This window comes from Calliopsis andreniformis, chromosome 2 (assembly GCF_051401765.1).
Source record: "Calliopsis andreniformis isolate RMS-2024a chromosome 2, iyCalAndr_principal, whole genome shotgun sequence".
Classification (NCBI taxonomy): Eukaryota; Metazoa; Arthropoda; class Insecta; order Hymenoptera; family Andrenidae; genus Calliopsis; species Calliopsis andreniformis.
This window is the reverse complement of record NC_135063.1, coordinates 15,382,363-15,408,651: the sequence shown is the minus strand read 5'-3', so window position 1 is coordinate 15,408,651 and position 26,289 is coordinate 15,382,363. Positions and strand designations below refer to the sequence as shown.

General features: G+C 34.6%; 4 protein-coding genes across 7 annotated transcripts; 1 reads left to right on the top strand and 3 right to left on the bottom strand.

Moving 5' to 3' along the window:
* Nucleotides 1-257: 257 nt before the first annotated feature.
* LOC143186458 ((E3-independent) E2 ubiquitin-conjugating enzyme UBE2O) lies at nt 258-8,011 on the bottom strand. 3 transcript variants are annotated; one of them, XR_013003053.1, is made up of 10 exons: nt 7,790-8,011; nt 7,352-7,525; nt 7,116-7,274; nt 6,407-7,057; nt 6,130-6,340; nt 5,870-6,053; nt 3,821-5,790; nt 3,369-3,746; nt 2,555-2,744; nt 543-2,450 (listed from the first exon to the last, which is right to left on the bottom strand). XR_013003053.1 is itself a non-coding variant. In XM_076390137.1 (9 exons), the coding sequence occupies exons 1-8, from the start codon at nt 8,009-8,011 to the stop codon at nt 3,376-3,378; spliced, it is 3,942 nt and encodes a 1,313-aa protein (XP_076246252.1). In that variant the 3' UTR covers nt 258-511; nt 3,369-3,375. The 3 variants fall into 3 exon arrangements, 2 of the variants coding, with proteins under 2 accessions (XP_076246252.1, XP_076246249.1); XM_076390137.1 differs by lacking the exons at nt 543-2,450; nt 2,555-2,744 and adding an exon at nt 258-511; XM_076390134.1 differs by having other exon boundaries at nt 543-2,744.
* A 779-nt stretch (nt 8,012-8,790) lies between these two features.
* On the bottom strand, nt 8,791-11,186 carry LOC143188119 (uncharacterized). 2 transcript variants are annotated; one of them, XM_076392189.1, is made up of 9 exons: nt 10,986-11,178; nt 10,690-10,876; nt 10,478-10,613; nt 10,195-10,412; nt 10,077-10,137; nt 9,868-9,996; nt 9,468-9,803; nt 9,315-9,397; nt 8,791-9,243 (listed from the first exon to the last, which is right to left on the bottom strand). In XM_076392189.1, exons 1-9 carry the CDS (start codon nt 11,020-11,022, stop codon nt 9,117-9,119), a joined length of 1,314 nt encoding a protein of 437 aa, XP_076248304.1. In that variant the 5' UTR covers nt 11,023-11,178; the 3' UTR covers nt 8,791-9,116. The 2 variants fall into 2 exon arrangements, with proteins under 2 accessions (XP_076248304.1, XP_076248305.1); XM_076392190.1 differs by having other exon boundaries at nt 8,792-9,243; nt 10,977-11,186.
* Nucleotides 11,187-11,272: 86 nt separating this feature from the next.
* LOC143188120 (galactokinase) lies at nt 11,273-13,812 on the top strand. Its single transcript, XM_076392191.1, has 8 exons — nt 11,273-11,437; nt 11,576-11,757; nt 12,257-12,443; nt 12,517-12,659; nt 12,728-13,025; nt 13,123-13,444; nt 13,521-13,601; nt 13,700-13,812. The coding sequence occupies exons 2-7, from the start codon at nt 11,596-11,598 to the stop codon at nt 13,588-13,590; spliced, it is 1,182 nt and encodes a 393-aa protein (XP_076248306.1). The 5' UTR covers nt 11,273-11,437; nt 11,576-11,595; the 3' UTR covers nt 13,591-13,601; nt 13,700-13,812.
* LOC143188118 (sodium-independent sulfate anion transporter) lies at nt 13,766-25,763 on the bottom strand. The gene is made up of 11 exons (XM_076392188.1): nt 25,446-25,763; nt 19,995-20,343; nt 17,428-17,663; nt 17,094-17,295; nt 16,506-16,726; nt 15,890-16,235; nt 15,387-15,689; nt 15,033-15,178; nt 14,714-14,884; nt 14,449-14,602; nt 13,766-14,377 (listed from the first exon to the last, which is right to left on the bottom strand). The coding sequence occupies exons 2-11, from the start codon at nt 20,194-20,196 to the stop codon at nt 14,340-14,342; spliced, it is 2,019 nt and encodes a 672-aa protein (XP_076248303.1). The 5' UTR covers nt 20,197-20,343; nt 25,446-25,763; the 3' UTR covers nt 13,766-14,339.
* Nucleotides 25,764-26,289: the final 526 nt, after the last annotated feature.

The following is a 26,289-nucleotide window of genomic DNA, read 5'->3' as shown; positions in this document are numbered from 1 at the left end:
AATAGTGATAACAGGTGAAATCTTATCTTTCTATAAAGAGATAAAGGGCTGTAGTATAGAATTCTATTGAGTTTTTTAAACAATGCTAACACACTTTTGACGGTTAACATCTATTATCACGTAAGTTAAAAAACATACTATCGCAACTATTACAGAAGTAAACAGAAGTATTAATAAAGTATTAATTCATTATAGTATTTCTATATTGATCAATAAAAATCCAACTTTTTGAGTTTTTCAATATATTATACAAAAAACTTTTCAAATATAAAATACATCTTAGTTTAGTTTAACTGAAGTTATGATACAAAGTTAATAGTATTTATACAAATTTATATAAAATGATTTACTGACATCCATTGACCGCACTGAAAAGCTGTAATGCAGCCTCATTTCCTGTTCATAAATATTCAAGAAAACGTAGAAACTTAGGATGCAGCTGAAATTTAATGATGCGGATACGAAGTATATTATGGGGAGTGCAGGTCGAAGATTTGGTAAAGGATGGGATCTATTAAACAGAAAAAATAATATTTGATTAATATCCCTTGATGGCATTCTGACCTTTTTATTAATTCAAAATCAAGGAAATCAAGTTACAAGTATAATATAACTTATTATACGATCGTTGTAATATCGGACTGGTCGATGTCAACGAAGGACTTCAAATGTAAAATTAAAAGAACTCTCCTCTGATACTCTATCAAATAGAATAACATACAATCCTTTTAAATTTATCTCGACAAAACATGAAAAAAAAAAAAAAAAAAAAAGAAACGCGAATTAACTCGCTCTATTCATAATCAAAGTCAGGTAATCGAAATCGAAATTACAAATTGAATTACATTCATGTAATGAATAATTTATCCCAATCATAGTGTTTAGAAGAAAGCGGGTGAACTCACTATTAAAGCCTTTAATTTAGAGTAGTTGACATCGACATTTTTTTATGTTGATTTGGATAATTAATATACTTCTATTTTTATATAACATTGAAGTAATTACGGCAAAAATAAAGCTTTATGCAACTTACAAATGTAATTACCATAATAATGTAAATAGAAATAGCTGGCACATATACAAGGCATTCCAAAACATCACGTTTCATATAACAATCTCCTCCGCCTTAAGTGGCAGAATTCGTAACTCTCCCCTCGTTACTTTTACTTCATCTAGTTCTACCTTTCTACTTATACATTCTCTTTCATCCTCTCTTTCGCTCGCTCTCTTTTCTTTAGAAACTGTAGCTTCCCTGTATAACTGTACCTCCTCTCACATTTTTTTTTCTTTTTATTCAGCACCATATGATTTCAGAGAAACCATTACACGAGTACATGGATTTTATCATGCTCCTATTATCGCTCTAAACCGCGCCCGATCGACACTGCGATCAGATCTCGAAGAATATCAGATCTACTTTGATCGTAGAAGAGATATGCTTGGATGACCGACGCGATGTTCGTAGTTCACTCATTAACATAATTCATAATTCTTTAACGCGCAAATATAATAAAAAAAGAGTTCGGTACATAAATAAAAAAAATTTACAAAAATATTTGAAAATAAGCCACTTTGAAGAAAATGTTTTTACACGCGGGTCTTGAGGGAATTACATTCCCTTCGCATAATGACCGACCAGTTACATTAAACTATACATTCTTAGGTTTAGATGAGAAATAAATAACGTGCGATAATAATACAAACTAATATAAATAAAATATGATTGTACAACAGAATCGAAAAAGGCGGAAAGAAAAAATAAAGTATATTAACATATGAATACTCATTGCTCTGTTTTACTGAACGTAATACTTTCGCTATTCACTCTCGCAGAATTCCATTTTGCATGTATCGAATTTTGTGTTCTCGGTTATATTCGCACCGTCTCGAAATTTACACAAATACGACTCTCTCATCGTAAACAAATATATTCTACATTACACTAGGGATTTGTTTAGAATGAAATAAGAAAATAAATATAAATAATACTGTAAAACGCTTATGTTGTACCGTAAGTACTAACACTCCGCAACCGTCTTTTTACTGTAACACTAAGTACTTCTTTTATTATCGTATCATTTGTGACATATCAAAAAGAAAAGTTAATAGAAGTCCATGAAGACATTGAATTTTTCTACAAATGTATGAAATAAATTGTTGGTAAAGGAAACTTTACTGGTAGATAATAGAACATCTAATACATTCCGCTATAATTTACAAACTACGATCGAAGTGTGTATAACACTGGACTTAGTCGTCATAGGTTTCTCTCATCTAAATACGAATCCTCATTTCTAAGCTACAACCTATTTGCAATCAAAGTCACTTTGAATTTCATTTTCAAATACTGTACTTAGTGGATGGCATACAATGACTTTAAAGGTAGTTGAAGGATAATGATTCTTTTTTGTTATTTAAAGTCGGTGGCGTTATTATTCGAAATGTACTCACTGAAATGCATTTAGAATTAATAACTATTATTATCGTGTCTCTTAATTCTATTGTAAAGTATTCCCTTCACGTTGGCTCGACGTATTGCTACCGATTACTTTACCTTCCTCTTTTTTAATTCTTATCACTTTTTACGATGTTCCTTCGTTCACCCGATACCCGAAATTGTATTTTTTTTTCTTTTTTAATTAGTCAGTCAAGTTGTTATTGCGTCTTCGAGGTGCTTTCTATTTTCATTGCAGAATTATAGAACTAAATGCATGTGGTATCCCATGTATTTTTGCTTTTATCCCCTGGCCGAATATTTTACATCCGTTAATATTATAATATTATATGCAACAATTTACTGCACAGAGTATCTCTAGACAATTTACAAAATGTTTACTAAACCAGAAGATATTGAGAAATATAAATAAAGTGCAATAATTGATAGTATTAGATTAACTTTTAGATGGATCTTGAGCTATACAAAAAATTCAGAAAACACTTCTGCTTTGCATTATCAAATCCTAAATAGAAAAAAAATCTCATAGTACTCATCTAGAGATACTTTGTATATTCATAATATTATAAATTAATTATGTAATGCGTCTCGGAAGTCCATGATATTATATATGAAAGCAAGATCTCATTTGCTTTCACTGAGTGCTTTCACGTGATCGCGTTTAATTTATGTCACTATAACATTCTATAGTAACATATATTCCTAGCTGCGGAGCAATGACAGCGGCGTTTCTGTTAAAGTGTTATCGCTTGTTAGTAGTGATGTTAAATATCAATAAATAGATACCGCGATTACCATTGAACATATTTTCATCTTTAATATATATGTATATAATAATAAATTAATCGAATATATTACCGTATAATCGTGTACCTTTTATGAGCTAAATATTTAGGTTTAAGCTTAAGTTTACCTTGTGGCTAGCTGATGGTACGGTCCGAAATGTTTTTTTTCGTTTCGCTTAACGGTGTAGTGGAAATATTCGTCGAGGAAGTTGAAACACAGTCCTTGGATAGACTTCCATTTGGAGTTAATTTGCAGCTCTCCTGGCTGTTCTTTCTTTTACTGCTATCGCGATCTGTCTTGCTACAATCGGCTTTTGATGTTTCATGGCACTCGCTCTTAGTACTTTTTACATCTTCTTTAACATTGTCACTATCTTCTACTTTGTCATTCATTATGATGCCTTCTCTAATCAGTACATCTTTGAATGTGGCTAAGGTTTTACGAAGTGTTATACAGAATCCTCTGGACGCTGGTATTAATGGAAATTCCGGAAGAATTTTTTTATCTGAACAGAAAAATAGAATTTTAATACCCGATGACATTGGTAATAGAAATACAAGATTATTTATCAGAACTTACCCACGTCAGCTATTTGTTTAAAAGTCGTAGGCGTAACTGGAGATAAAGGATGTTGACTGTTGTGTTGCTCTGATATTTCCATCCACAGGTCTAACCGTTGCAACAATTTCGTTGCGTGCCTCTTGAAATGTCCAATGATGATGTCTTTAAAAACAGGGGGTGGATGCTGCAGTAGCTTCGTTTGTGCTTGAACTAGTTTCAGTACAACCATTTCATTGTACATCCTCGAATTCTCTCGTCCTTGTTGGGAACCCTTCTGTTTCTCAAAGCCAGCTTCATTAAAATACGGTTCAGGTACAAGAATAAGGCCCTGAATCGAAACTATAACTTGTAACAAAGTCGAAGAACTTGTCCACACTTCTGTTCCACGACCAGACCACGTTCCAAGTAGACTCACGCATACTTTACCATCTTCGTAGAGATTGGGATTCAACCTATCGTTGCAGTAAGAAATATAATGGCAAAGTGGTGGCGCAGCAGGGTAATCAGCGGACAACTGAAAGTCGAAAAGGAAAAGACCATCCTCGTATGGTGTTTTCTCAGGGCCACGGAACATTACAGAGTACAAATCTATCCTGTCTTCAAATCCTTTTACCCATATACCGGGTGGAAGTGAACTTTTCAATAGTTTTAACTCCTTGGACACAGTTCGGAAGAAATTTGTGGGATCCGTAGGTTGAAACATCGTTAACCTAAATTTGTGACTATCTGGTGCTGTTTCTTCTATGGAAAATCCTTCTCCTTCCATATATACTGGCGGTGGAATTTCTATCGAAGTCTCTGACGATTCTTGCACTAATTCTATGCGCTTCTCTTCTTCCTTTTTCTGTTTCTTCAAAGGAGAAGAACCCTTTTCAGCATCAGACAATGACATCTTCGATAAACCAAAGCGTTTCGATACTTCTGCATGTGCTAATACAAGTTGAGCTTTTATTAAAGTACAAAGTTTGACGCAAACTTGAGAACCAGCCACGTTGGAACTGGGTATGTAAGTTTGAGACTGCGTCTTGCTAGCTTTGGTTGTCTCTGTTTTTTCCACTGAACGATCAGGTACATTGTTAGCATCTTCGCTGAGTAGAAATTCTCCGCTGGATTCGCTGGAACCTGATTCTTTTTTCGAATTATCCGCGGAATATAACCCAGAATCTTCTGGATTGGGATTGACGTTGATGAATAGTCGATCAATCGATTTCTCATTTTTTGCATTCTGTTGTTTATTGATACCTTCCTCGCTTTTCTCATCGATTGACTCCGTTGTGTCTGTTACGGTAATAATTTTTTCAGAAGTGTTACTAGAATTTTCTGTGTTGTCCTTTTCTGTATTTTCCTCAGACCCATCAAACTTATGGGTAAATAATCTATTCACTTGATCTGCCATTCGCTGAGCCACATTTGCTCGGCCGCCCTGTCTGACCCTTTCCAGAAGTCCTTGGAAATGGCTCTCGTGGAAGAAAGAGGTACCCATAAGCTTGTCCATGTAGCGACAATCTTTATAAACGTCTAATAATTTCCTCATGACTTCAGTCGTTTGGAGTGATGGGTTTTGGGTAAATATCTCTTCCAATCTGGACATAGCAATGCGAGCTTTCTCGATGTGAGCGGCTAATTTTGGCTTTATATTCTCCAATTCTGTCTGTTCTGTTCCATCAGTGTCGGCGATAAAACAATCTTCCAGTTCCGTTTCCCATGACGCATCGGACGATACATCGTCCCACAGTTCACCTTCATCACTGTCGTATTCACCTACTTTATACAAATCTTGAGGCCAACACATACTTACATGTCCATCGACCCACCACACTTTTACTCGCCCTTCTGGATAATTATCTAGCACTTGTCCAGCAGTGCAGCCAGCATCTTCTCCTTCGAAATTGGCTATTCGAATCACTAACGTACCTGGTCTATATTGAAAGTCTGGGTGATCCTTTAAATCGTATACACTTACTTCGCGTTCTTCTAGTAATGTTGGCCTGAAAAATATTTCTTGGAATTAATTTCAATACTTTTAATGTTTTTTAATGGTTTAAAAATATGGGAATGATCACTTACTGTGGACTTTGACTAGAAGCATAGGTTTTGAACCATTTTATTTTCGCTGTTCTACCTTGGTGATCGACACTCTGGACCACTCCATACATTCTTGACTCTTCTTTTTGATCCACTACAAAATCACCCGGGAAGAACTCTTTATCGTCTAAATGGTGAATTGGGAAAAGTTGTGTTGATGGAATGCCTGAAGATCAACAGAAAAAATTATAAAAATCTAGCATTAATGAAGAAATATGTAACTAAGAATCTTAATAAGGTACCAAATTCTACTGATCCATCTTGCCACACGACATTAGCTTTCGTATTTGTAGATAATGTTTCCACAACAATTTTAGTTCCTGGAATAAGTGGAATTGGTGGCACCTTTTTCTTTGCTTTGCACAACTTTTTCTTCTTCAGCACTTTAGTCATCAGAGCGGGACCCTTTTTCTTTTTACCCATAGATGACATGCTTGAACATCCACTGGATACCTATAAATAATGAAGCATTTATTAAGTCTATTATGTAAGAATGTACAAAATAACGAAAGATCTTACCGAAGCACTATCACTTTGTGAACCTGTGTCTTCCGTATCCCAATCGTCCGAACTCTCGGTATTTTGGTTCTGCATTGGAGGCATTAGAGTATTATTGCTTGTTATATTTTGCAAATTGTTAATATTATTTTGAGCATTTTCTTCTAACTCCTGTTGTTCATTAACTTTATCCTTTTCTTTCGCTTTATCGTCAGTCGGCTTTGTGACACTAATATTCGGACGTGTTTTCTTTGGACTGTGTTTAGGAACTTGAAAATTGTCTCTTTGTTGCTTTCTCCACTGCTCTCGGGTAATGACGTTTTCGTCACCTTTAATTACATAAAAATTTCGATCTCCCACTTGTACGGTCGAAGGTTCAAAGACATTTAATAATTTTAATTTTTTCAAATTTTCTCCTTCAACTACAAACTTCGGTGGTGCTTGATCCAACCAGGCACCATCCTTTGAGTATGCTCTACACTGCCAGTGCACTCCTACCCAGTCTGTTTCTACCTTTTCTACAATCACTTTTGTCAGTTTCTGTGGTTTAGTCTTTCTCTTTGCTTTCATTTCTTTTGTACACGTAATCCACTGTGCATCTTCTAGGCAGTGTATTGGTCCCCACAAACTTTGACCAGGATAAAATTCAGAAGAGTGGGGAAAGTCATTGTCCTAAAAAAAATTCTCAATGAATTCTATGTCATAAAGTGACTTCAAATTTCATTCTTACATTGTCTCGTTTCTCTTCTAACTGTCCTAAAACATGAGACTCCATATCATTTATAACACATCTAGATCCATCAGGTGTAGTAAGCCATAATTTAAAGTGTGCCATCTTTATACCACCGACCCATGAATCCATGCAAACAGCTATATCTGTTGCAAATTCCTACGAACAAAAACTATTAATTATGATACATGAGTGTCTTTGTTGAAAATAATTACTGTGCATGCTTGATTACATACTTCCAAAGGAACTAAATCTTCGCTCCTAATATTCGTAAGAACCTGCTTAGTACCGATCACTTGAACACAAGCTGTAAGTTCTATATCCCTACAATATCCCCTCTGTGTGTCTTTCCCTTTGATCATTCGACGTACAACATCTCCTGGCATAAGTGTCCTGTCTGCCAAATGAACCTATGCACAAACATGAACATATCCAAAAAAGGTCACACAGTACTCAACCGACAGAATACGGTTATCGCATCCGAATTGAATTCAAATTTGAATTAACATTTAATCCTGACACCGTTTCCGTGACAGGTGTCGCTTCTCACGAAATTAAAAACATAAATATGACAATAAGTATGGGATAACACGGTGGAGTGCGAATTATCATTCCCTTGAAGGGTCATTCCTCGCGGGGGAGACATCCTCGCGTGATATTAAGAGTCCTCGTACCTTCTTTGTGTTGACCACCTCCTCGACACCGGAGGGATGCCAGACCACGCGAATCTCGCCCTTTTTTCTCTTCGGGCTCTCCTCGCTATCAGAACTCTCTGACGTGAGATCTGTGTCGTCGTTGTCCATAACGATCCCGAACACAACGTTACCCTTCTTGTCCACACGGTAGACGACATCCTCGTAAAAGTACTGACACTCTACCCCCCAGTTCGTAGCCATCTTTCCTCTGGTCACTGATTACTCGCTCTCTGCCGACGACGGCTGACGGAAGGTTACACGGCGCAACGGTTACGGCGCACGTCGCAAGCAGGGAACTTGACTCCCAACCCCGACACCCGATCCCAACCCTGACCTAAGGAATCACCGATTCGAGATGCCTCTTGCTTCTTCCTCGCCGATCGACCTCTTATCGACCTATTCGAAATCGAGACTCGTTCCTACATTTTTCAACCGTCACTTTCACCCACCTGTCAAAATATTTTCATTTAACGTTGCATCAACGTACGCAGCCATACGCGTGTAGACGTTTGCACAGAGATCGTTTTCAATTCATTCCTGTAGAGGATAATTCAGTCAATTATTGAAAAAAAAACCTTTGGATATGCAGTGTATAATAATATAAGTTTCACTCGAATCGATTGCGAAATAAAAATGTTATGATTATTGCAAAATAGGGAACGATTTAACAGACACCTTATAGTATACAGGCTGATCCATGTTGCAGAGTTTTGATACTGCACAGCGTGAGGCACGTAAAGTATGGCGTTAGTTTTTTCTGAAATTATTCTGTGTAACAAATTTTTTATATTTTTAGCAGATTGATTTTTTAAAAATTATATCTGCATATCTTTTTATCTTGCAATTAGATACGGGACTCAAAGTTCACTTCGAAATATTATTTTTAAAAATTGGTGGGGATGACAGGGGACGTTAAAGTGGGTGAAAATTCGGAGATTAAAATGGGCAGCCCGTTATATAACGAAAAATTCTTTTTATTGGAAGAATTTTGAAATTGAGACACTTACAAGATACTTACAATTAGTTACAATATCACATGAAAATGTAGTCATAAATAGCGATTAATATTGTAATTATTAAAAAGTGTTTATTTTTCAGAAAATATATATTTTATTTACATCCAACATATTTAATTTTTTTTAACTAGGAAATCTGATTATGGAATTAACTACTTGAAGAATAGAATTCATTTATACTGACTAGATATGTGAGCAAAAATACTCTAAGTATATATTTTAATACATATTTAAAATATGTCTTTCATAGTGTGAGAAACATTTTTTAGAAACTTTATTTTCTAAAATGTTTAAACTGCAAAATGAGTACGTTGGAATCCTTGGCCTAGACTTTGTAATATAGTCTGCACTTCGTCCTCATTTTCATGGTAAAACACATAAGCATCGAATTTTGTTGCTAAATTACAGTTAGTATCTCTGCAAAACATATTAAAAGTTTATTTAATCGTTCATGAAATTTGTTAAAAAGTTTATATTAATGATATTACCCTGCAATGAAAGCAAAATAGTTTGGAATGTTCACGGTACGGCCGCAAGATGAGATCTCCATGTAACTTTGTTTACATATTACCTAAATATTGAAATAAAAGTTACTATTACTGTATTATAATTCGCAACTATGAATAATTATATTTACGTACTACATCGTCTATGTCTTGAGTTACTCTAATTCCAAGTTCTAAACATTCAAATTTCACAGACACTAATTTTATTTCTTCCGATTTCAGTACTTGTAGGATTGCTCTTTCAATCTGCTTAACATCTCCTTCTGTACCAATGTACACAGAACCACAATATTTAATAGAAAATCCAGCATTTAATGATTTATTATTTGATCGAGATATTTCTGGCTTTTCACTATTTTCATTCATCTCTGAATTGAATCTCTTTAAAATTTTTTTTAGGGTATCAATACCCGAATTTTTTATCAGGTTAACTATTGGAGCATATAATTCGAACGTTTCTTTATTGCGATGCTAAAAATTCATAAAATTATAAATTAAAAATTGGATTTTACATAAGTAAAAAAAATATACATACCTTAATTACGTGTAAACACACTGGTTGACCCATAGTTTTTTTCATAATTTTACGTAAGTGGCCCTTAGTATTGGATGTTATAGCATGTCCATTTATTTCATCTAGTATATCTCCAACTTCAACTTTATCCTAGTAAGAAATGAAAAACAAGTATTAGTGGCATTAATATTAAAAATTTTAATTTTGTTTTAAAAAAATCTATTTCTTACATCTTCTGCTGCTACAGAATTTTTATCTAAATTGATTATTAAAGCTTTCCCTTTGATGAAACTGTAAAAGCAAACAGTAAATATTTTGTTCATAATTGTTTATTATAAAATTACTTACCATATAGAGATACCTAGATTTCTACAAGGTACTAATTCCAATGCAACACATTCTGGTAATTGCCAAGAGTAATCCAAAAAACTGGAATTTCGAATATTTAATTTGAAATTTAATTTACTACATTGTAGTAATACTGACAAAAATATTTCACCAAGAATATCATCTCCTAGAATACTGTTTTTATCATAATAGTCTGTAGCCATCAGTGGTGTCCTGACCTACAAAACTTTTTTATAGTTATTGTAACAATTAAATTACATGTATTTTAAGGTAATATGTATACCAGCATCTCAACTGGCATATAAAGGCACTTTCGCATCAAACATGTTCTTATTAAAAGCCTAAGACGACCAGTAGGTGTATGTACTTTTTGGTTTTGTTTTACTTGCTCAACCACCAAAGAGTAAGTGCAAGAGGAACTGAAAAACAATACAATTATAATCTTCCAAATCACAGTCGAATCATAATATTGATATTTGAAAAAAATTCAAAAACCTAAAATGTTTTTCTGCAATTTCTTCCAGCCAATACCAAGCATCAGGTAATTTTGGGAAATTGACTACACTTAAGCGCATTAATATACCCTTTTGCAAGCATTTTTCTAAAGATTTACAAAATAATGGCAGATCTGTGTTTTCATCGTCAATCTCCTTGCCCCATTCTGTTAACTTTCTTGTCCAACCTAAAAAATAGTTTAACAATATATTTCTATTATAAATAAAAAAAAATACAATAAATACATAAAATAAATTTCTAACCTAAACCCATCTACAGCCACTTACTCTAATTACCTTTCAATTCTTTAATAAGGGGATTTGAGACCGTCATCGCATTATCGTTCAGGATTTTTGTCTGATAATTATTTCATTAGATGAACCGAATTATTGGTTACAAATTCTCAATAATTAGCACAAACGTCATTTTAGGCTGCATCAATTCGCTTAACATTGTTAGCGACATAAATGCATACATAGTGCTCAATACTTCCCGATCCTCTGTACCTCACAAACGTCACTTTTTTGACAAGTGTATTGTAGCATGTTTATGGCGCGCATGTTTGTATATTCGTGTAGTGTATTATCAATTTTATCATTCGAAGCACAATTGTGTGTATTCATACACACATGTAGTCACGTATTCAAGATAAATGATAACCTGCACTCGATAATTTTAATTTTTTCTCAGTAAAAGCGTTAGATTCTTTTTTCAAGTGCTCTCGGTGCGTCGTGAAATTACGTAAAGAGTAAATTATTTTTCATTTACTTTTGAAAATTAATTAATTAAATTTTAATACTGATCACGAATCGAAATAGAAAATATTCGATAGTGTATTCTGTAAGATTTTTTAGTGATATTTAATTTTGTAATTGTCTGCTGACAGATAATTAGGAAAGCTGGAAAATGGCAACAGTAGTGCCCGACGTGAATGAAATTAAATTGCAAGCTTTGGAAGCATTCAAAAAAGAATTTGGGAAAGATGCAAGTGTCTGTGTTTGCGCACCTGGTCGTGTGAATTTAATCGGAGAACATACCGATTACAACGAAGGCTTCGTTTTGCCGATGGTACATTTTTGATAATTGAACGAATTTCATGTATTTTCTATCTGAAATCAATTTTAATTGAATTTCGTATTGTCTTCGATTGAAAAATAGATTACAGAGAACATAATTAACGTCTTCGTTGCATTATTTCTGCGATCGATATTTCGATAATTTTCTTATTCAATATTTGAATTTCGATAGAAGTATCGTTATTTTTAGTAACAGAAAAGAAAATCTTTTGATTGAATTTTTTTTCTTTTCACTTAATATCAGTACCATTTAATTCTAATTTAAGATATCATTTAATTAAATTCGTTGCATTAATCCCTTTATTGATTACGTGAAATTAAAGTATTTGTAGTATAGATACGAAGAGATTTTGATATTCATTTTTCGCGTAATAATTACATAACTGTCATTTATTACAAAGTTTTTTATATATATTTGAAAATACTTGGATTTTCGAATTTTTTTACAAAATTGATTAGAGTTGTAATACTGAATTTATTTAAATCTTTAGGCATTGCCTATGGTTACTGTTATAGCTGGAGGATTTAATAATACCAAAAAACATAAAATTATTTCTCTTAGTGAGTCAGTTATTTCTCAAAATTGTGCTAAATTTGAAGCAAATACTCGTGATGATATAATACCAGGGGAACCAAAATGGGCAAACTATGTAAAAGGATGTGTAGCAAATTTTATTTGTGAGTTTTGGTACTTTATTCTTTTTTTTCTGAAATTGTGCTGTTAAAACACTAAATTATATATCAATTTTAGCTGATGTACCAGCGTTTAATGCTGTAATTGTATCTAGTGTGCCTGTTGGTGCTGGTTTAAGTAGTTCAGCTGCTTTGGAAGTTGCTACTTATACATTTTTAGAAGCACTGACTGGTACAAAATCAAATAAAGCAGAGGATAAGGTAGAGTTGCATTAGTTTACTATTTTTATTTCAAAAAACATATCTTAGAAATATTTGATAATTTGCAGGCTTTAGCATGCCAGGAGGCTGAACATGATTTTGCTGGTGTACCATGTGGTATAATGGACCAATTTATATCTGTGATGGGGAAAGAAGGTTACGCTCTTCTGCTTGATTGTAGAGATCTTAGTACTAAGCAAATCCCTATGTCACAAATCAATGACTATGCTTTTCTCATTACTAACTCGAACACTCCTCATAAACTAACTTCCAGTGCATATTGTGAACGCAGAGACGCATGTTATGCAGCTGCAGTAAAGTTAAATAAGAAAAGTTTGCGTGAGGCTTCTATAAATGATCTTCAGGGTAAATTTAAAGTTTTGGCATAAAAATTGATTTCCTAATATCAGCATTAAAATTCCACTAGTATTAATTTTGGCGATTCTTTCTATTCTGCTCTCAGTATTGCAATCACAGGGTGTGCCTGAGGAGATGATCAAAAGAACTCGTCATGTGGTCACAGAAATTCAGAGAACAGTTGATGCTGCAGCTGCTCTTGAGAAGGGAGATTTTGTCAAGTTTGGACAGTTGATGAATGAAAGTCATGATTCTTTAAAAAATGATTACAATGTTTCTTCTGTTGAACTTGATACTCTAGTGTCAGCAGCAAGAGAAGTAGAAGGTGTATTAGGAAGTCGTTTGACTGGCGCTGGTTTTGGAGGCTGTACAGTAACTTTACTCAAGACAGAAGTGATAGATGAAGCCATTAACCACATGACAGCCAAGTTAGATCATGTTATTTTTAATACTTACAATTATGTTATTTGATATTAGTTTTTTTAAAAATTCCCTTTTTTACAGATATCCAGGAAATGCAACATTTTACATAGCAAAACCTGGAATGGGAGCAAGATGCTTAGATATAAATTAGATGATATATTGGTAAGGAAAAGTAAAGAAATACATATGATGATTATGGTTAATTAGAAACTTTGCGATTGTTTCTATATTTGTATTCAGTACATTTTTCGTCATTTCAGGAAAAAAGCAATATACTTCCAAGTAAAAAATATTAATGCAATTTTACTCAAATTTAAATTTTTGTATAGTATATGATCTAAGCTAGACGTGGACAATATTTTTTTAATACTTGTTAACATCTTTTGAATTAACATACATTTATAAAATACATATCAAAGATACTAAAAAGTGATTACTCATTAGATGTGTATAATAAAATGTATATGTATAAAAAACATGTATAATGCTACTGCCATATGTGCATATGGACTTGCGTCAAAATATTTATTTATATGTACATTTTGTATTATCTTAATCATATTTTAATGAACTCCTTTGGCACGACATCGGTGTAATATGATTTTTTTTAAAAATCATTTATATGTTTGATATATTTTACTATACTAATTAGTTCAGTATAGTATGCTGTTTAAATATTCCATGAATTTCTTCCTATTCTTTCTCAGAAATGAAACACCGTGGTCGCATGAATACTTGTTAAATTGGAGTTAATTATTTTAAAAAAATTATTAAAAACCTAACACTCTCTTATAGTAATATTGTCTACAATTATCGTCTATTTTTCTGTCAATATAATACTGATGCTTATTAGATAAAATATAGTTGTGGGACGGAATTTTTAAGAACATTTATCCATTTTCAGTACCTATTTGTAGCTGCCGAAATGTTCGTAAATTCTAAAAAAAAAAAATAACATTTTTACTATCTTTATATATTTACATTAAAAAGGTCAGAATATTTAAATTACCTTTAAGGCAGTCATTAAGTTCAAGCTCATTGGAACTACACCTTAAACCTGAGGGTTTTACGCCTTTGAAAATTTCAATGACACTTGGTTTCAAATTATGAAAAATTAAAGGCTGGCCGCGTTTAGAAAAATCTTCTGTTAAATTCTTCACTCCCTAAACAATTTATACTTAACTTTAATGCAAGTTTAAGTCGATGATAAGAAAAATTAATGCTTAAATTAGATTCTATATAAGGTTCTACTTAAGTAAGATCTCTAAACGTACCTTCGCAGCCGTAAAATCTGCCGCTTGAATATGCGTAGAATCTATGACAACAGGTACTGCGGTTCCCTGCTTCGTACCCTGCTTACTAATTAAGGCTCGCACGTATTCAACACTGGGAAATACGAGACTCCTGTCGGGCGTTATGACAAGATATTCACAGCCATTAATACTCTGTAAAAAAAACAAATTGTCTACAATTTATATAAAAAATGATTTTTTTAGATCGCGACCGAATCTATTTTTCTTCAATATTTTACTGCTAGGCAAAGAAGACGAAAGGCAATTAATATAGCAGGTTGTAAAATGAAAAGCATTTTACCGTATCTTTATGAACTCGTAACGATGGCCTCGCTGAAGCGTAAAGTAGGAACAGCACGTTTATACCAATACCAATCACTATACCTAGTTCGAGTCTTATAAAAAGACAGCATAAAAACGTTGCTATTGCTGGTATGAGATCAATTTCTGGAAGAAAAAGTAATATTACAAACCGTAAATTTAAACGCATAACTACCATATTTAGCTGTTAACACACTACTATCAGTTCAATTATTGATGCGGTTACCGCGGATTGTTTTTTATTAGATTAAGTTATTATCCTTGCTCATAACGAGGGAATATTTCTGTGATAGACAGTAGCGTGTTAACTGTTTAATGTAATTAAAGATCGTACTTTTAGTTCGCCATATGGGCTTGATCACGTGTAATTCCACCATGAAGATGACCGCAGCGATGATGATCGCTGCGAGGGCAGCGTTAGGAATAAAGTAAAGATACGGTGTAAGGAACTGAAGTGATACAAGTACTAAGAGGCCAGTATAAATTCCACCGAGTGTGGTCTTCACTCCGGATGAATGATTCACAGCACCGCGGCTTAGGCCACCGCTGACAGGCATCGAAGACACAAACGCAGACACGACGTTGCACGCGCCCAACGCTAGCATCTCTTGAGTTGCGTCGATTGGTTTGCCTTCGTCTGAAAATACGTCACTGTTACTCAAACTCACTCTGTAATCGAATCAAATAATAATCCTCAGAGGATATTTTTCCCTATTTCCTTTTATTTTTTAATCTTACGTATTAATAAGTAAACTTAAATAAAAAATAACTTCTCAAGTTTTTTTCTGCAGACATAGAGACAAGTATTCTAGTCAACAAAAAAATTCTGAAACTCACTAAACACTTTGGCAATAGAGATAGTCTCCAAAAGGCTCAGCAGGGGTATAACCAGACACCCAGAACCCAGAGCCGATATCATATCGACAAAATCGTAGGTTTCATTCTTGTGATACGTTTTGAACGGTGGCGGCTGAAATTCCGGAAGCCCTTGTTTAACGTGGCCCGTCAGTTTCACTGGCGAAGAACCTAAATGGCTTTCTAAAAGCCAGCATATAACGCCGCATACGACGACCACGAGTATGTTTCGAGACGTAGAAAGCAGCCAAAGGGATTTCTGTATAAATACTTGTACTTTCGACTGCATTTTTGCAGCTTTCTGCATAAACGGTATGTCTTTGATTTTCTGTAGAAAAAAAAATAATAGGAAAAGATGAATATTAAAATCACACTCGAGAAAGTAATGCTTGTGGCTAAGATTACATGGCAAGATGATTCGACGAATCGTTGACTCATCATGCGTCTTATCGCTGGCGGTGTAAGTCATTATTGCGAGAAAATTAATATGCAACCAGAGTAACGAGAAACTACTTTAATATGGCGATGTTTTGTATTATAATTTAGTGTTATATTCATCTACGAATGAGACTGAAATAGAAAATGAGATAATACTGACCCTAAGAAGAAGGAGGATGACTATACATGTAATACCAAGAGCGGTGTCCCAGAGTTTCGTCTCGCCGATTTTTTCAAATATATTTTGCCACACTTCTACGAACTTACTACCGCCTATATGAATACCCAAAATATCCTTTATTTGACTGGTAGCTATTATAATGGCTGCTGCTGACGTGAAACCAACTGAGACTGGTCCTGATATAAAATCTAACAAAAAACCTGACGAAAGGAAACATATGAAAATTAATTAAACGAATTTGTAGTAATGTTTCAATGGTTTTTGTGTTACATAAAAAAAAGGACATTGCAAAAGTTTTTATGTCAATGTCATACACAGTATTGAAGCTTATGTAATGATAGAGATAACTCTGCGAGACAGGGTGTTCCAAAGTAGGTGACACAGTGTGAGAATCGAATCTTTCTGAAAGAATAGAATGCAATTTAATTCATTGAATTTTTTATTACAGAACGAGAATTCATATGAGATTTATTTTTTAACGAGGTCGTTTTTTTTAAATTTGGAACACCTTGCAAGTAGAATTCCATTGATCAAGTTAAAATATTATACTTAAGAGTGGTTTTTTACCTAATTGTAAAATCCCCATTAACAAACAGACACAGCCAGATATGAAAGTTAAGAGAACCGCGAAACTTGGCCCTAAGTCAGATTTCTGCAAAGTTTCTCTAGTTAAAATGGCGATAATCGCTGTTGGGCCAACTGGCACATCCTTACAGGATCCTAGGATAGTGTATACGAAGCACGCCATGAAAGAAGAGTATAAACCATACTGAAAAATAAAACTTTATTACTGAAACACCCTTTTTAACTTCTTTTGAATATAAACGTTTTACCGTAAAATGATAAAAAAAATTTAGCGTAAGAACAATTTCGAAAGGTGAACGAACGTTAACGTCCTTACCTGCAAAGGAAGGCCTGCAACATTTGCATAAGCTATTGCTTGCGGTATAACGGTAAGGCCTACTGTAATACCAGCAACCAGATCGCTTGCAATGTAGTCCTTTCGATACATTTGTAACCACGCTACAATAGGCAACCTTTTGTAGAGCAATTTTTTCCTGCAAGTCCTTTTGATCCTTTGATACAGCCATCTCCTTCCTAAGGTGCACAGGAGATTTTTTTCAGGACTTTGCGGATCTGAGATAAAAATTGAATCGGTTTTATTAAAAACCATTTTTTAAATTTCCCTAACTTAAGAAGAGAATAGATTCAAAAGGACAATAAATTTTTTTAAAAGGCTTTAATATATTATTTGCAGACTCAATATTAACAGAATCACAATTTTCGATTTTTTATTTTTATTCTCTTCTTCAAACTACCGATTCAATTATAGAAATAGTTCAAAGACCGCCTGAAATGTAGTCTGTCGAATAAGCATTACTACTTTCGAGTTTATTGATCGCAGTAGCGATTTTGCCAGTAACGCTGATTAGCAAGACTACCGTGTACCAGAAATGCAATTGATGCTAGTCAACGTGTTGAGTGTAAACTCGAGGATCCGTGACGTTGCGGGGAATGCCTGACGTTGCGACTTTTCAATGAGCGATTTTAGAAAGTATACTGCGATTAAAACAAGGAGAAAAATAAAAAAAAGAGAAGAAAAATGTTCGTCACGAGACATCTATATTACCATAATGTATGCTAGTATGCACGTCTCGGGAATTACTGGATAACTGAGAGATAATTGCGTCCAAAAGTGAAGCCAGACAGGTTTAACTGGTTTGTCGTGTTAGCACGTGAAGATTAGATTATGAAAAAAATTGCATGATCGAAAATTTATTTCTATTGAATTCGTTTCACTTATCGTGTTAAATTAAATCGTACCTAATGTATAGTTATAAATTATGTTAGTAATGATACGAAAATTCGGGTTGAGTGTTTGAGTATAACAAATACGACGAACAGTCTTAACTCTAGTGTCATCTCAAGTTCAGTTAGGAACTTGAGAACTATTGATTCCTATCATTTTCGGAACGCAATGACGTCAATCGGGTCCTCCGAATTTTCCACAGGTAGTCATCGTCCTCGGATGCATGTTCTCGTCAACTAATTACACGGTTTGTCTAACACCGTTATGTAATAGTGCGTTGTGAAGTTCCTAATTTAGCGAGCATTCACAAAAGAGAAAGGAAAGTGCAAACTATGAATTGTTAAAGAAGTATGTGTTGCAAATTGTGATCAATTTGCTGAATTTTTATAAAAAGAGGATCAATGTACTGCAAGACTAAAGCTGAATCTCAAAATAATGAGCATCATTGTGTCTCGTGACCAAACTATATTCACAGATTAATAACCAATTCATTACGTATTGCAAAGTGTGTACATGTCAAGATCGTATATCGATTTCTGTCTGTACGAGATGTTTACTTAAGAAACGTGGATTACGTGAACCTATAAAGTCAGCTAATTAATATGGCCCATCAATCAAATAATATTTAAACATCAAAAGACTGAGTGTGCCGATTGGTATTAAGGGGCTCATAAACTTGACATTTGTAACACAAGATTAGGATGTTTTTATAGTAACGATATCATAGATTGAACTGTCATCTACTCGATCACTGATTATCTAAAGTTCATTGTAACGAATTTTTTTGGAAATTGGAAAAAAAATGTAAATTTGAATATTTGAAAATTCAACCGTTTGAAAATTTAAAAATTTAAAAATTTGAAAATTCAACCGTTTGAAAATTTAAAAATTTGATAATTCAACCGTTTGAAAATTTAAAAATTTGAAAATTTGAAAATTCAACCGTTTGAAAATTAAAAAATTCGTAATTTTAAGAGTGCTTCTGTACCAGGAAAAAACACTATGCATACAGTTATGAATTGCTAGATACATAAACAGTTAATTGCTTTGGGGTATTCCCTAAGTAGATTTGAGGAAGGGTATTACCCAAGATACACGGCATATTAAGTTTTTATTAGCCATCGAGTCACTAGATCATATGTTTCGATTTATCCTTATTTCCGCGTTGGGTAGATGACTCGTGTATTTCATATTTTTAAAGCACCATGTGTGAACAGTTTTATGCGCAATAAGTAGTAATATTTATAGCAGATTTTATCTATCCAGCACAATTGAGGAACTTCCTCCATTTTATATTCACTCACATCAAATCAATATTTTTAGCGACATATACGTAATTTCATACACATTTTATTGAATATCCAACCTAAGTGGATTACCTTTGGGATCAACTATAGCTTCCCATACAAAGATAAGCTTTTCCTATGAAGAAGATGAATCTTTGTCTAGTGTTTACCACCCTACTCCACATTAACACATATTAAACCAATTTCCTACTCATTAGGACAGGTGATAGCTCTTCTCATTAGCCGAAAGCACAGCATTCGTGTCATTTTATACTTAGAAGACTTTTGTCGACCGTCGAGCAGTCTCGATAAAGCACACTTGTCTAGAATGTGTTAAAAGTCAGGACAAACAAATATAGTGTACAAACTTACCATTGTTGACCGCAGTTTCGTCGTCCTTGGTACAAACATGGATGCTGCTCAGCTTGTTAAGGTTGTTCTCGAGGTCACTGGTCTGATCAGAATTATTGTTATAAGTCCGAAGTGGATCTTCGAAAGCGGCATTGCTATAGCCGGTTAGCTGAACCTGCTTCCCCGTTTCGAGGTCGAACTCTTGGATATTGTACTTCGACATGTTCGTATGGAGTACTGGAGGAGCTGGATGGGGAAGAAAGTTCGAACAGTTTGCCGATCTAGCGGACAGATGATCGAGGGAAGCTAAGTTTCACAAGCGTCGCTCAGACAGCCTTCATTGTTCGTTGTCTGGACACGAGTTACGACCCTGAAAAACCAGATTACATAAGGTAATTCATTGTTAAGCCTATCCTTTTGTTGACAGATTTTCTGACCAGGAGGTAAGACTTCGATTATGTAATTTGGTAATGGATTCAAAGTTGAAACAGTTTATTTTCTGTCGACTATTGCTAAATCAAGGTGTAGCTTTCATCTAAGATTCCATCATCCTTTTATGGCTAATACCTATTGTCATTAATAGGGAACCAGGATATCAAATATCCTGGACAGTGACTTGGTTAACGAAGGTCCTACAATAATTCATTAAACTTTTTACCAAGTCCAGTTTCACAATGGTAAGTTCAAGGATCTTAGTATTTTTTTGAAACACTCTCCATCGTTCCCGTTATTGAATTATTTTCGCTTGGCAAAAAACGATTGAAAGTATCAGGGAATGTCGATAAATAATAGAAGAGCACGGTTTAATTAGTACCTTGATTGCTACGCTATGTTTGCTACAATTTCTGTCAGACTCTACCGAGAATATAATAACTAAATGAATAGAACGAAACAGGAAGTTTGTGAAATAAATAAACTGGCTTTTTAATTAAAATAATAAGGACCATAGAATATGAAGTTAAATGGATTTGATCACGCGATTAGGTATTTTAGATTCGACGCCAGATAAAGTATGTTTTTTTCCTAAGGTGCAGAAATGGTGCGTTTTAAGAAATTTTGCTAGCTCATCAGGATTTCATAACATGTCACGAAAATTCAATGCGAACGTTGTGCTTTCGTGGTAGCAATTACGCAGATATTATGGCACACGTAACACGATTTTTTGTTCGAATCGTTTGCCACATGCGATCAGTGTATTACTGCGTTATTTTTTATTTAGTCTTCCTGTTTATGTCCCGTGTGATTCTAATCCATGTAACTGATAATAGGATTGCATCATAATTTCAATTTTTTAAGATATTATTCGTTTCTCTATGAATACTGGATTCAATATCAGACCATGAAATAATTTATGTACATCGAACTTGATTAAAGCGTTGATACGAGGTAAATCAAGTGGGAGTGTTTAAGTAAGCTACTTTAATCCTGAGTTAGGTATGAGTTTCCTTCAAAAGTGTTATCAACAGTGTAACACTTATGTTCAAGTACGAATGATTAAAATAAATAATTTATTCAATTTTATGTACATACCCATATGTGTTACTGTATCTTGTCTGACGAATGCTTCATGTTTATTGCGTATATGCATTATGAAAAAAACTTACAACTTGCAACAGAATATGCGACGGATCACTGATTAATATATTCTTTGTGACTTTGAACAAAAGTTAAAGTGCACCTGAATATATTTTGCATTTGGTAATTATAATTTCATATGAAAGAACTTTATCTTGAATTTTAGTCACTAATGTTAACACCCATGTTTCTAGGTAACGACAGGTATATTGCAATTAATAAATAACTACGATTTTACTATACGATATTAGTAATAGCTAGGAGTCTTGAAAATTCCATAAAAACGATACTTTACACGTCCACCCAGCTTACAATTAGATTATTAAATCCAGCTTAGCTATCGTTTATCAGTTTTTCCTTCTAGTTCTTTTTTCCCAGCTCTTTGCGTCAGATATCTAATGCCATTTTTTGCTTGCGAATTTCAAGCGGCGATTAAAATTCTCATTCAACATTCCTTATCCTGTACATTGTATATTCCATAAATGTGAACTTATGCTTGAAATAGGCAAACACGTGGCGATCACACAGAAAAACGAAGAGTCGTAGTTTAGGTCTCGAATGACAATATTCTCACGAGAATTATCACGCATCATCCTTAAACTAAAATAAACGTCAATGCATTGTGGAATGATTTGCTGACTCGGAATTTTTTTCTACGAGAGGCAGGCTTAACATAAGGGGACGCTCATTCATATGAAACGATTTAGACGGTAAAAGAATTGTGTCAACGTCGTAATTAGATACCGTTAGTGTTACTACACTGTCTCCTCGTGATCGAAGACTTACGCTCGATCGATCGCATTTAGCAGTATCACGCACGAGCACAAAAAAAACACGGTCAGCTTACGATTAGAGGCGAAACACATTGCCGAGTAGAACTATAGCACCATTACGATTTTTCTAAACTGTTTTCTAAGGGTACATAATTATAACAATACCTTCTGCAATTTTGTATTTTAAACAGAGGTAGTTAATATGCATTAATATGAAATTTATTTCCCCAGAAGTAAGTTGCATACAATGACATTTAACCAGATGCAAATGTATTAACTCTAAATGTTCCTTTTTTAAACATAATCAGATATGCTGAAAATTTTAGCTGTGTCATGAGCATTGATGAAATACTGCGGGTTATTGACACACATATTCAACGAACACGTAATAAATTCGCGTTAGTGACAATAATTTCGTGAAAGTGTTAAGTAATTCATTTACTCCTTGCTTAACGACCGAATTGCTTTATAAACAGTCAAACATATTTATCCAGCTTAGCGATCACTGACTCCATTTAATGACATAGACATAGTTGTATAAATATAGACGTGTTTACTATTACGTATAGTGAAATTGTACGTCGAAAACAAGCGTAATAGTGTCTGTTTTTGTAGTGTTGACGTAGGCGTAGACGTCATTTCTGAATTACGAAACGATCCTTCTTTCATAAATTTACATTACCTTTTATCAGTTATGTTTATTCTATTCAGAGTTCTATTACAGTGAGGCTAAGAAAGAAGTAGAGGTGAAATTTGTAAAAAATTCTATAACTTCGTCATATATTCGAATTACAAAAAATCCTTTTAGCAAAGTGTTCCACTCGCGCGAAACTTACAATAAATATTCAATACTAATTTTTCGGTTTTTCTAAACCAAAGAGGAACCTCTCGCATTTTCGAACAACCACAAGCGTGAGTCAGTTACGGTATTACTAATTCGTTATTTTCTTCAATATTTTTCAACAGCGCGCAATTTCCGATAACGGGTCTCTGCAGATGATCGTAATTCCGAAAATTGGATTTGTCAATTACTGAAGAAAGACAAAGAAATAGAGGAATAATTCTACGATACTGCGTTTTGCATCAAGAGGTTTATGCAGTCGAAACTATAGCACGTTTTTTCGATGTGTAAAAGCTGTCGTGGCGATTGTGGAGCACTCGAGATACCGACTATTTAAATTTACGACTGCAATTAGGCTAGTCAAGGCCGTTTTGTTACGTCTCTGCGGTCAACTTTTTTTCCTTCTCAATTTTTTTATAGATTCATCTCCGGTTACGGAATAGTGGATATCATTTGTGCATCGCTGCATCGATCGAGTATTCTATGCAAAGCAAGTTCCTTTTTCTGAACATTTCTTTTTTAAGTTGCGATTAGAGTCAGTTTTTAAACAAGATGCAACGTAGTAGTTTCCTGCAAATCCTGCACATTTCCTGAACCAAGTTTAATCAACATCCTTTGTACCCTTAATTGTGAGAGATTCCATAACTATGCTCTCACGTGTGCGTGAAATTTTTCATTCAATTCGCGACGTTCGTTTCACTTACGTTTGCAGTTGGTGCCTAACTGTGTGCGAAAGTTTATTAGAAGGCCTATAATCCTACATAAAGGCGGATGATGCTTTCTCTGGGTGATTCCAACGTGTGTTACGAAGCGATGATCCGATATACTTTATAAAATTTTAAATAAACTGTAACAGGATAATCCGCGGCAATACGGATAATAAATCAAAACCAGTTGGCCCGATTCTCAATTAACCCAATTTCCGAATGAACATTTTTAAGAGAAAATTATGCGATTTGTTTCTCTCTTGCTCCATGATCGCAGAATAATTAATATCGAATATGTTTACTCGCAAAAAATGTATTAGACATGCACGATATCGATAAGCAATGTGACTTATCGTTAGTTCCGGTTACTACGATTATTCTAAGCAGTGATGCGCGTTTTTCCAGTGATATCAACTGATACTGGATAAAAATTGGATAATTTATTTCGAACGAGAGAATCGTTATGCTAGGTTACTGTAAATTACCGTCTGATTGAATGATAATGACTGGATTGTTCTCGTAGCGTCGGCATCGCGGTTGTAATTAATTACAACTCTCTCTCTGATCGTAAGTTTGCGGAACACGTGGTTATTGTAAGAATGAACGCACCATATTCTAATTTTTCTAGCCGTGATATTTACACCACTTTATTAGAGAAAAATGATAAACTTTTTAGTCCTCTTATGACTCTGGTAAAATGAGTTTGGTAGAATTGTATGTATAATTTTTGAAAGTACCGTGAAAAATAATTCAGTGAAATTTTTCTCTCACTTTCCACCTTTCTGTTTCTGTTCATTATGGAATGTATTAAATATGCTGATACGACTGGCGTTTTTGTAATTTCTTAACAGTTTCAAGTAATTATTATTTTGTTTATCTGATTAATTAGTTTCTTTAAGTTCTATTTGTTACATGCGTATAGACACAAACATACACCTTCAATATTCGCATGAAATTACCATATATCATTTATTTACATAATATATCTATTCAGTTATCATTAGGAGTGTAAATTAATTCGGTGCCTTCACCCGTTTATAACAGCTATTTTAAATTTAAATATTTTCTCGACAAATGGAAATTTTAGAGAATCATTACTGTTTACGTTATTTCACACGAATGAGTTGAACGATAAATACTACGTGATTCATAAATAAAATTTAAAAGCTCTTCAAAAATATTGTATTACGGGACTCTAATCAGTATTCTCACTTACGAACTTTATAATTCAATTCGAAAATTAAAACCACTGTTTTCATAAAAAAAAGGTAAAATTCTATTTATTGTCAATTAGCATTTCACTACTTTACCCACCGGAAGTGTTTACTAATACATACGTACACATGCACATAGAGTGTCCATCGTTCGAATCTTTCATAGTTTGGAACTATATTCGTACCAGCCTATTCAATTCACCCTTCGTTATTTAATCACACAGAAACAGAAGCCAGTAGCACAGAAACATTGAGTTGGTCCTTCAACGATGACAGTACAACAACGACCCCTGACAGTAGGCTCCACCGAAATGAACCCAGCCAAGTGAAAGAAAGTATAAAAATATAAAATACATAAGTACCTCGTATCAGTGTCATATCACATCCAACAATGGACCGTTATGGTTACGCTCCTCGAAGGCGTCATGACCAGTAGCCGCTGGTGTGCCGTTTTTGCCTAGAACGGCGACCGTTCCAGTTCTTTTTTTCCGAGCAGCTCGCGTGCGATTCAGCAGCGCAGCAAAGGAAATGGGTCGCGTCCCTCGAAGCACAGCTTTCGGGCAAGAAAGCACGGGAGCACCACGTGCGAGCGTCGTGTCGCGAGATGAAATTTGAAACGGGCAGCGGCGAGGCAAAGTAGCGAAAGGTTATGGCGCGTCTGGAAACTTGTTCTCTCTAGGAGAGTTTAGGTTACGGTCGCGCGAGAAAGCGAGCCCCGTGGATGTTTTCGAACCTTTGACGCAGCCTGTGCGGACGCGAAGCTTTTACGAACGTTTGCACCTGGCAAACTCTGGTCACTGTGTCCTCAGCGAGAGGAACGCTCACCTGAACAGAAACTTGACAGCCGAGAGAATTCGCCTTTGCGCGGTGCGCCGACGCGTCTGCGCATTAATACCCATCTCTCCTAAAAGATTGTCACGTGCTTCTGAGTCAGTCGACGCTACACAGTGGTCACGACTACCTGTTTACCTGTCTGCATGGGGCTGAGCGCGGTGAAAATAAAGAGACATTCGAGACGGGATGAGATAAATCATTTAACGATTCATGAATATACATGCGTACACATGTAAACTCCGACTGAAGTGACTGAGCTCGGTTTGACTTTCTTTCACGAAATTCCTCCGGTAAATCCGAGACTCTATAACGCGGTACTGTGAGCGTATTGTAACTGTGGTAAAACCAGTTTCCCCTTGTAGGATTTTTAGT

Excerpts from the sequence above, each read along its gene's own strand:
- LOC143188119 (XM_076392189.1), bottom strand. The coding sequence starts at position 11,022 with ATGACGGTCTCAAATCCCCTTATTAAAGAATTGAAAG. Across the intron at positions 9,997-10,076 it reads ATTCTGTAGCAGCAGAAGAT|GATAAAGTTGAAGTTGGAGA; the intron begins GTAAGAAATAGA and ends ATTTCTTACTAG. Across the intron at positions 9,244-9,314 it reads TATTTTGCTTTCATTGCAGG|AGATACTAACTGTAATTTAG; the intron begins GTAATATCATTA and ends TATGTTTTGCAG.
- LOC143188120 (XM_076392191.1), top strand. The coding sequence starts at position 11,596 with ATGGCAACAGTAGTGCCCGACGTGAATGAAATTAAATTGCAAGCTTTG. Across the intron at positions 11,758-12,256 it reads AAGGCTTCGTTTTGCCGATG|GCATTGCCTATGGTTACTGT; the intron begins GTACATTTTTGA and ends TTAAATCTTTAG. Across the intron at positions 13,026-13,122 it reads TTCTATAAATGATCTTCAGG|TATTGCAATCACAGGGTGTG; the intron begins GTAAATTTAAAG and ends TTCTGCTCTCAG.
- LOC143186458 (XM_076390137.1), bottom strand. The coding sequence starts at position 8,011 with ATGGCTACGAACTGGGGGGTAGAGTGTCAGTACTTTTACGAGGATGTC. Across the intron at positions 6,341-6,406 it reads CACAAAGTGATAGTGCTTCG|GTATCCAGTGGATGTTCAAG; the intron begins GTAAGATCTTTC and ends CATTATTTATAG. Across the intron at positions 5,791-5,869 it reads GCTTCTAGTCAAAGTCCACA|GCCAACATTACTAGAAGAAC; the intron begins GTAAGTGATCAT and ends AATATTTTTCAG.
- LOC143188118 (XM_076392188.1), bottom strand. The coding sequence starts at position 20,196 with ATGTCGAAGTACAATATCCAAGAGTTCGACCTCGAAACGGGGAAGCAG. Across the intron at positions 16,236-16,505 it reads TCATCCTCCTTCTTCTTAGG|AAAATCAAAGACATACCGTT; the intron begins GTCAGTATTATC and ends TTTTTTCTACAG. Across the intron at positions 14,885-15,032 it reads TACGAGTTCATAAAGATACG|AGTATTAATGGCTGTGAATA; the intron begins GTAAAATGCTTT and ends TTTTTTTTACAG.